The sequence below is a fragment of the Mustela nivalis genome (genome assembly GCF_964662115.1).
Source record: "Mustela nivalis genome assembly, chromosome: 8".
Taxonomy (NCBI): domain Eukaryota; kingdom Metazoa; phylum Chordata; class Mammalia; order Carnivora; family Mustelidae; genus Mustela; species Mustela nivalis.
In genome coordinates, this window is record NC_139027.1 from 130,313,680 (window position 1) to 130,322,974 (window position 9,295).

The 9,295-nt window shown below is 54.4% G+C and overlaps 3 protein-coding genes across 7 annotated transcripts; 1 reads left to right on the top strand and 2 right to left on the bottom strand.

Moving 5' to 3' along the window:
• Positions 1–1,311: 1,311 nt before the first annotated feature.
• On the top strand, positions 1,312–6,472 carry ZSWIM1 (zinc finger SWIM-type containing 1). 4 transcript variants are annotated; one of them, XM_082744749.1, is made up of 3 exons: positions 1,312–1,372; positions 2,359–3,809; positions 4,374–6,472. In XM_082744749.1, exons 2-3 carry the CDS (start codon positions 2,503–2,505, stop codon positions 4,453–4,455), a joined length of 1,389 nt encoding a protein of 462 aa, XP_082600875.1. In that variant the 5' UTR covers positions 1,312–1,372; positions 2,359–2,502; the 3' UTR covers positions 4,456–6,472. The 4 variants fall into 4 exon arrangements, with proteins under 4 accessions (XP_082600875.1, XP_082600877.1, XP_082600876.1 ...); XM_082744751.1 differs by having other exon boundaries at positions 2,359–3,762; XM_082744752.1 differs by having other exon boundaries at positions 1,342–1,637; positions 2,359–3,762.
• On the bottom strand, positions 5,011–6,145 carry SPATA25 (spermatogenesis associated 25; the record flags this gene model as incomplete). The annotated part of the gene is made up of 2 exons (XM_082744763.1): positions 5,011–5,642; positions 6,025–6,145. The coding sequence occupies 2 exons, from the start codon at positions 6,143–6,145 to the stop codon at positions 5,011–5,013; spliced, it is 753 nt and encodes a 250-aa protein (XP_082600889.1).
• Positions 6,473–7,201: 729 nt separating the features above from the next.
• On the bottom strand, positions 7,202–9,101 carry NEURL2 (neuralized E3 ubiquitin protein ligase 2; the record flags this gene model as incomplete). 2 transcript variants are annotated; one of them, XM_082744761.1, is made up of 2 exons in its annotated part: positions 7,202–7,410; positions 8,360–9,101. In XM_082744761.1, 2 exons carry the CDS (start codon positions 9,099–9,101, stop codon positions 7,295–7,297), a joined length of 858 nt encoding a protein of 285 aa, XP_082600887.1. In that variant the 3' UTR covers positions 7,202–7,294. The 2 variants fall into 2 exon arrangements, with proteins under 2 accessions (XP_082600887.1, XP_082600886.1); XM_082744760.1 differs by having other exon boundaries at positions 7,202–7,424.
• Positions 9,102–9,295: the final 194 nt, after the last annotated feature.

Genomic DNA, 9,295 nt, shown 5'->3' on the forward strand with positions numbered 1-9,295 from the left:
CAGAGAGGCAGACAGAGAGAGAGGGGGGAAGCAGGCTCCCCGCTTAGCTGAGAGTCTGATGTGGGGCTCGATCCCAGGACCCTGAGATCATGACTTGAGCCGAAGGCAGAGGCTTTACCCACTGAGCCACCCAGGCACCTCTGTGTTGTTTTTTTTTTTTTTTTAATAAAATCAAAGAAGCAGGTGAAATGGCGTGCTGCCTGAACAGGGAAGGAATGTAATGGAGGTTGTAGAGTGCAAAGCACGTGATGCCTTAAATTCAAAGTCTTAGCAGTCCACCACCAACTTAATCCTCTTCCTACCAATCAAGGCTTCAACACGGATTTCAGGCTGCCTAGAATTCTAGTAGGAGGAAGTCAAATAGATGTGGGGCAGGGGGAAACCTAAACCCAGATTCCACTGCCTATATTTGCTGGGGGACTGTGGGCAAGTTTCTGATTTCTTTAACCCCGGGCTTCTCATCTGTAAAGATAAGTGTTGGTCAGTTCTAATCCCAATATACCCTCTAGATTTATATAAACAGAGCATTTTCCTTCCAGTTCTAAGCCCCAGTATGGGCTTCTGTTGTTGCTAGTTAATAGTTTTAATCACTTAAAACCTGGGAGCTACCCGGCTTTCCCAGATGTCATCTTCAGGGGAACCGAGGTCAAAGGTGGCAGTCAGTCTTGGCTCCTGCACTGGTCTGCCATGACCTCAAGTCACAGGACCATTCTGGATCTGTTTCTTCTGTAAAACACTGGAGGGGGTGGGGCTAGTCAACACAAGGTTCATCTCTCATAAGGAGATCTGGATTTGCTCAACAGTTATGGCTGGGCCCCTGACCCCTGGTGGAGAAGTCAGAATCTGAGACCTGGGCCCCAGTTTCCCCATCAGGCCGGAGACAGTACAAGCCCATAGCCACCCTTTCCCACCCCCAACCCCTCGGGAGGAGGTTGGAATTTGACCATAAAAGAAAGAAAAATCCATAAAGCACTGCTATTTATTTTCCTTTTTCATTTTCGGCCTCGGAGGAGTTTCCATAGTAACACAGCCTTCCAGAGTCTTCTTCCCCCCCCCCTCCCTGCCCCCTCCCCGCCCCCCCTACAGACGCGCGGCTTCGGAGTCCAGCCTCAGGGCTCAGGCTCGCGTGGATGCTAGTGTCCTCGGGCTTTCATTGGTTACCGCCAGCCGAGCCCCTCGTAACCCTAGGAACAGCACCCGCCCACAAATCGCCGGGCTACGATTGGTCTAATCCCCCCAAACCGAACGCGAACTCTTCAGGCCATTGGCCCAAGTCACGGCGAAGCTGGTGCCGCGGTTGGTGAGCCTAGAGGTCAGTCAGAGTCAGAGGCAGGGTCAAATAGGGAGAAATGGCGACGGAGCCAGGCAGTGGGTGAGTGATTCTGAAGGGTGGAGGTGTGAGGCGATTGATGATGGTGGTCAGCCGTGACACAGCTCCCAAAGGGGTGGGAGGTTGACTTTTCTTCTGGCTCCGGCCGGACTCCGAATGGGAACGTCTGATACCTACATCCTCCCACCCGGGTTAGAGGTGAGAGGTCAGAGGCCGCGTCCCCACTCTGGTGTTTGGACCTCAGGTACTCGAAAACAGTGAGGATCCCGAACCAAAGACTCAGCTTCCAGCTACTTATGGAGTAATGGTGGGAAAGTCACTTAACCTCTTTGAACCTCAATTTCTCATCTGTAAAATGGGGATAGGAACCGGGTTTGGGGCCAAATAGACGAAGCTTTTAAACACAGTACTGCAGTTAATAGAGGGGTTTATGGAGAGGCAGGAGAAGCCAAGCACATGTGATAGCTCCTGCCAAGCACATGTGATAGCTCCTGTGCGTGGTTCAAGGGCTTGAGGCTCAGGAAGAGTCACTGACTTGCCTAGAATCATACAATTTGGGGCGCAATTAGGTTCTCATATATATACTAGGACCAAATGGAAGAATGGATGCCAAGCGGTAATCTGTAAATATAAAGTGCTAAACAAATATTTAAAAAGATATCTAGAGGGGTGGGGAGGCCATATGCACCTCCACCCCTCACACCCACTTAAATCTCTGAGAACTGAATCTTTCCATGCCCAGCTTATCAGTTAGGTCTCAGCTACAATGTCGTCCTCTCTCCCCACCAAGAGACACCTTCCCTTCCCGCCTTAGCTACATTTCTCTCCCTCTCCCATCTTACTGTCTACCTATTATCCAGTTTTGTGCTCTCTGCAACCTTCATTGCCTGTTATATCTTTATCTGTTTACATGTTTATCATGCATCTCCCCCAGAACAGTGCTGATCCACAGTAAGCAATATTATCTGGATGAATAACTGAGGCGCTAAGCCCCTACTGTCTCCTTAAGATTCTGTTCCTCTCCATAGGCGCATCTTTGGAACAAGATCGGGGAACTACATCCCAGCCTCACGCTTCAGCTTGCTTGGAGCTTGAGACCTTGAGAGTCCTGGACAGCAGTCTTGCAGAGAAAGTATTTTGACCTTGGCATCTAGACGTCTCCCCTCTCCCCCATGGCCCTGACAGTGCTGAATGAGTTCCTGATTGAGGACCCAAACCCACCTATGCTGCTGTATCAGGTTAGCAAGACTGCTCAGTTAGATACCCTCAACTACCAGAGCTGCTTTATGCAAGGGGTCTTTGCCCATTTCCCTGAGATCTTATTTATCCACCGGACCTATAACCCAACGGGCAAGGTGCTATATACCTTCCTGGTAGATGGACCTCGGGTGCAGCTGGAGGGTCATCTGGCCCGGGCAGTCTACTTCGCCATTCCAGCCAAGGAGGATGCTGAAGGCCTGGCCCAGATGTTCCAGGTGTTCAAGAAGTTTAACCCAGCATGGGAGAGAGTCTGTACCATCCTGGTGGATCCGCACTTCCTCCCACTACCCACCCTTGCTATGGAGTTCCCCGCAGCTGAGGTCCTGCTCTCAGCCTTTCACATCTGTAAGTTCCTCCAGGGCAAGTTCTATCAGCTGTCCCTCGAACAGCCTGTGGAGAGGGTGCTCCTCAGTGCCCTGCAGAGCACAATGTGCTCGGCCACCGCTGGCAACCTGAGGAAGCTGTATACACTCCTGAGCAGCTGCATCCCTCCAGCCCGGCTGCCGGAGCTCCACTCCCACTGGCTGCTCAATGACCGGATCTGGCTGGCGCACCGCTGGCGAAGCCGAGCTGAGAGCAGCCGCTACTTCCAGGGCCTGGAGGTCACCACCCGCATCCTCAGCCAGCTCTTCGGCACCACCCCCTGTGTGGAACAAGGCATGGCCTCTCTGCTCCGGTACATGCAGCAGAATGCAGGAGACGAGGCGAGCTTCAGCCTGGGCCTGACTCCCCAGAAAAGTCAGGCCCCCTTAGACGTCAGCCCGGAAAGCCCCAAAGTGGAGCGGCTGGTAGAAGCCCGCATCCAGCACTCCCTCAATGCCATCTGCACGGGGCCGGCCGCCCAGCTCTGTCTGGGGGAGCTTGCTGTGGTCCAGAAATCTGTGCACCTCGTCAGTTCCGGCTCGGAGAAGGTGAACATCCAGATCCTGGAGGACACCCATCGGGTGCAGCCCCAGCCCCCTGCCAGCTGCAGCTGCTACTTTCACCAGGCCTTCCACCTGCCCTGCCGCCACATCCTGGCCATGCTCAGTGCTCGCCACCAGGTGCTTCAGCCCGACATGCTGCCCGCCCAGTGGACAGCAGGCTGTGCTGCCAGTCTAGACAACATTCTGGGCAGCAAGTGGAGTGAGACGCTGGATAAGCACTTGGCTGTGGCTCTCCTCACCGAGGAGGTGGGTCAGCTCTTGCAGCACTGCAGCCAGGAGGAGTTTGAACGGAGGTACAGCACCCTGCGGGAGCTGGCCGACAGCTGGATCGGCCCTTATGAGCAGGTCCAACTCTGATTACCTTCCATGCCCAGAGATGCTCATGCACACATACCCGCTCACATCCACCCCTACATGCACAACACACACACACACTATTCTACTTCCGTGGGCCTTCCTTCCAGGAAAAGAAAAGGGTCTTCTATTCTACCGTGGCCTGTTAACCTAAAATGTGTCTAGTTCCTAAGACAGGAGTCAGCAAACCCTTTCTGTAAAGGGCCTGGCAGTAAATATTTTAGACTTTGCTGGCCTTGGTCTCTGTTGTATATTCTTGGTTTGGTTTTGTTTGGCAGCCTTTTCAAATGATTAAAAACCATTCTTAGCTCAAGGGCCTTAGAAACAGGTGGCCCTGCTCTAGGATAAGATACTGGGTGGAGATCAGGGGCGGGGGCTTGGTAACAGCTTCCCCAGTCATTAGATGACTCACCTGACCCAGCCTTTGTTCCCTGGCCCCCACAGGGGGGTCATTAAAGTCACATTTGCCTATTCCAGCCCTCGTCTCATTTTGTATCTTCTAGAAGACAGCAGAGCAAATATCATGGAAAGAATAGACTTTGGAGTCTGCCACTACGTGCAAATCCCAGTTCTTTCAATGCCTGATTTTTGAGGCCTAGTTGTACCTTTTACTAGCTCTGGGACATCAGGCAAGTCCCCCCTCAAAAGGCTCGATCTGTTCATCTGTAAAAATGGATACCCTCCCAGCACTGATGAGATTAAAGGAGAGCCTGCCTGTAATGGGCCCATGACCAGTGGGCGCTCAAGTGTTCATCTTCCTTCCTTGACACTCGTCCCATCACTTGCCCTCAGCTGGCTGGGAAATGTCAGGCAAGAGGAAAATTCACGTTGCCTAGGACTTTGTATCACAATCTTGATCAAATCCTGAAACAAGACAAAAGAGGCCTCCACTCCAAGCGGGGGGCGGGGAGGGCCCTACCTCAGGTGATTTTCATTGTTACTACTCTGAGAAGTCCTGTCTCCTGACTTACTGGCATCTGGAGAAAGTTCCTGGGTCTGGGCCCTGATGAAAGACTTGTATTGACAAGAGTGGTTCATACCACCACCCTATCCCCATCCGTCTCACAGGCACTCCCAATTCTGTCTGCCCAAAAACCATACAGAGAAGCTGCCCTGTGCGTCTGGTGCTATTTCATCCAGCTACAAGCAGGAGCCAGGAGGCTGGCCTCTCCTGGATCTCATGAGGGGCATTTGCCCAGAGGCTGTGTGGGCACGGGCCTGCTCCCACCGCGCCCCCTCCGCGGCCCCCTCTGGCTCCGGATGGGCCATCATGAAAGCTTGAGCCGCCCGGATCAGGTCCTCTTCCCGAAGCCCTGGGACAGGCACGGTGGGGATGCCTGCGATCATCATGGCCAGGGTAAGGATGCAGATATCAGGCTGGGAGCCGGCCTCCTTCCCCCCTGCCTCAGAGGGCATCGGTAGAACCCCTGGTGACAGCCCACACAGCAGCAGGGGCCCAGGCCTGCTGGGGCCACCCAGGCGGGGAGCTCTGCTTCTGGAGCAGCCATCCTCCCAGCCCAAGCTCTCCGGCTGCCTTGCGAGGGGGAATCTGTGGTTGTATCGGCCATAATCCTTCCGCTGCAGTGTCTCCCAGCCAGCCCCCCCAGGGCAGCCCCTGGCTTCCGGCACTGCCAGGGCTGGGCCCCAGGCCTGGGCAACAGGAGCCACCTGCTCAGCTTTCTGGCTCACTGGGCCTAGTCCACCAGAGGCCACCACCACTGGCTCTGTAGGACTATAGAGGCCAAGGGATGAGCCTGGAGAAGTAGCCCCACCTGTAGAGACAGGAACGAGATGGAATGTTACTCTCGGTGTCTTTCGGGAGGCCCTGAGGGGCAGGGCACAGAAGCAGAGTACTGGAAACAGGAGTGATTAAGACCAGCCCAACAGGGCTGTCTAGTGGTTGGGAACTAGGTGTTTTACTCATATCCGCACCCCCGGTCTCCAACACTGAGTAGGTAATGGAGAAGTGTTTGTTGAATGAATGAGTGAGCAGGTAGCTACTGGCAAGACCTTTCAGAATGGCTTTCTTCAGAGAACTGATTCCAGGGCCAGCCCAGAAACGTCCAGCAGAACCCCCACCTCCCCAGAGCCAGGAAAACAAGTTCTCAGGGAAAGTTGTGATGCCCCCTCCAGTTCCAGGAGCCCCTCTCTCACCTTGACTGGAAGGCGGAAGACCTTGATGAGTTTGTGGAGACATGAAATAGGACATGGCGGCCGCAAAGCCCCCGTTTGTGAGGGAACAGTCCTCTGCCTCCTGTCCTACCCCTTCCACCATTCTAGAATGTCACCTCATAGTCCCTCCCCTTTACACCTGGAACCCACCTCATAGCACTGACCTGTTCATTCTAGAACCTGTATATGACAATAGCATGGGGTTAAAAGAGTGCTGGACCAGGAACAGGACATTCTAGGTTCTTACCTCTACCTTGGGCAAGTCACTTGGATAATTTTGTTCTTTGATATTCTCCTCTGTAAAATGGAAGTAATGATACTCACTTCCTCACCAGAAGTCCTGAGCATTAAATGAGATTATCTGTCATGGAAGCAAATGATCAGAGATACCAATAAAGAAGCGAGTGCTTTGTGCTCTGCAGTATGAGAAGGAGTGCTCTGCCCTCACTCATTTGCTGTGTGACTTCAGAATACATTCCTGTCTTTAGGCTTCGGTTTCCCATCTGCAGAATGAAATCGCTGGTCCAGGGTGTCAAACTGGGATGGACATTAAATTCTTTGGGGAGCGCTCAGAAATCCTGATGCCCAGCCTTGTCCCAGACCAATTAAATCCGAACCCCTGGGTCAGACCCAGTTAGTATTAGTCCCTCAAGTGTTTATACTATATGCCAAAGTCAAGACCTCTATTCTAGGGGAATGCTCCTCAATCCTGGCTGTACATTAGAATCTCTGGGGAGCTTTTACAAAAGAACAACGTCTAGGCCTAATCCTCCAACAATCAGAATGGGAATCTCTGGAGATGGGGTTTGGGGCATCAGCTCTCCAATGTATCCCAGATAACCCTAATGAGCAGCCCGACTAGGAATGCTGGTCTAGGTGATGTCTATAATGCTGTCTAGGGGCGCCTGGGTGGCTCAGTCAGTGAAACATCTGCCTTCGGCTCAGGTCATGATCCCAGGGTCCTGGGATTGGAGCCCCACGTTGGCTCAGCAGGGGAGGCTGCTTCTCCCTCTCCTTCTGCCCCTGATCATGTGCTCTCTCTCAAATAAAATCTTAAAAATAACTAAATAAAATGCCCTGTCTTGCTCTGACCTGCTGACTCTCAACGTTTCTACAAGTGCTGCTAATGGGCTTCCAGGGCAAGGAGACCGTCCAGTGATGGGTGTCAGCATCAGCTGTGTTTATTTCCAGGCCTGGCCGGCTCCGGGGCCAGGACATGCTCGTGGCCCAGTTCTAGGGCTGCTGCAGGCCTTTACTCGTACTTGCAGAAATCCTTAAGTCCTTTTGGCAGGTGGAGCCCATCAATGGCCAACCGGTGCACCACGCTCCTTTGGATGACCAGGCGGCAGAGAGTCTGCAGGGACGGCACTGTGGAAAGAAGGCTGTCAGAGGCAAACTTAACTGGAGGGGCATCTGAGCCTGAGACCCAGAAGACCTAGGTCCTGGTTCTCCTTTTGTCATTAACTTGGGCAAGTCCCTTCTGCTTTCTAGGTCCAGCCTGCATCACAGGCTGTTCATGTGGTTGACATAGCACCTCTTTCAAAACCTCCACAATACTGCAGCCCTGTTTCTATTGGAACCCCTCTTAGCAGTTGCTGGGGGCACAGGCAGTGTGCCTGACTCACCTGTGCACACCCAACATTCCAGCACAGGTCTGACACAAGAGTGGGTTCTAGTTCACTGAATTCATAAAATGATCAGAGGTATAAATAAAGGGCTTAAGAAGGCTAGGAGCGCCTGGGTGGCTCAATGGGTTAAAGCCTCTGCCTTCGGCTCAGGTCATGATCCCAGGGTCCTGGGATCAAGCCCTGCATCTGGCTCCCTGCTCAGCAGGAAACCTGCTTTCCCCCCACTCTTTGCCTATCTGTGATCTGTCTGTCAAATAAATAAATAAATCTTAAAAAGTGGGGGGGCTTAAGAAGGCTATAAAGGACCAGATCGCACGAACAATCTGGAACCTATGATGCCTTTCAACTGGTATGCCCAAATCCAGGAGCATTTGTCTAATAAGAGAGCACACAGCTTCCAAGGCAGCCCAGGTGTGAGTTTAGGTTAATACAGCCCTAGGTTAATACAGAAAACACTGGCAAAGCAAGCAACCTAATAGGTCACAGCTGAGATGGCGAAACAGAGGCCCAGAGCCAGGCAGTGACTTGTTCAAGATCCCAAGCAAAAGCAGAATTTCAAGTCTGATGCCTTAACTTCTACACTAAGGCTGGACAAACGGAAGTCTTGCTAGCTGGAGTGAGAATTCTAGCAAATTCCTGTTCCCACACTGGGCCAGGAGGGGTCGCTGCTCAGGGGGTGGGATACCTACAGCCATACTCGAGCTGGACCAGGCGCACGCTCTTGGTGGAGGCAAACACGTCCACCACTGCGTAGAGAGGCTGGGCGGCTGGCAGCCCCCGGGCGCTAGGGCCCATGTCCTCGCCGTTGATGATGATGTGCATGTCGGCAGTGCCGTCCGGGCGTGGGCAGAAAAGAACGCCCAGGCGGCTGCGGCGCGCGGTCGGTGGCAGCACGTTCAGCTCATACAGCTGATCCAAGAGGTGGCTGTAGAGCCCGGGCCGGCTGCGACCCACGAGGCGGTCGCGGGGAATGCGAAACTGCTCGATGCACAGATACGGTTCCACCAGGAGGGCCGGGGGGCGGCTGGGGGCCAATGCCTCTGCCTCCGGGCGGTCCTCCCGGGGCACGCGGTTGTGATGGCGCGTAATGGCGAAGACCCAGGTGTGGCCGAGGCTGACTAGGTCGGGCAGCGAAAACTCGGGCACGGAGGCCAGAGTGGCGGGGTCTAGCGCGGTCAGGCCGAGGCGCAGGTGCCCGCACCAGCCCAGCTCTTTCTCCTCGATCTCGACCAGGAATACCTGGCCCGGGGCCAGCGGCTCGCGACTGAAGCATACGCCGTGAGCGAAACTCTCCACGCGTGTGGCCCGCGTCCCGGAGAGGTCCACGCGGATGTTGGCACCGTGCACCTGGTGGAAGCGGGTGGGACAGGGCTCGGGACGCGCGGATCTCCAGGCCGCTCCCAAGTCCACGGGGTCGGAGACAGCAGCCATCTCCCGGCCACGAGACAGGCCAGCGGGCGCCGGGGGCTATTTTGGGAGGCGTGCTCAGAGGGTGACCGCGGGGGCACCAAGTAAGGTAACCGTCCCATCCCCCCGACTGCCCTTCCCGAGGCTCTGCCCTGGGGTCCTAGCGCCGCTTGCTCAGCCATCCCGCTTGGACAGGGGCCCACCGGGAGGCCGAGGGA

What these genes read in the sequence shown, in the direction of transcription:
- ZSWIM1 (XM_082744749.1), top strand. Translation starts at nt 2,503, where the DNA reads ATGGCCCTGACAGTGCTGAATGAGTTCCTGATTGAGGACCCAAACCCA. An exon ending in CAGGAGGAGTTTGAACGGAG is followed by an intron (nt 3,810 to 4,373) that starts GTACAGCACCCT and finishes TGTATCTTCTAG; the next exon opens with AAGACAGCAGAGCAAATATC.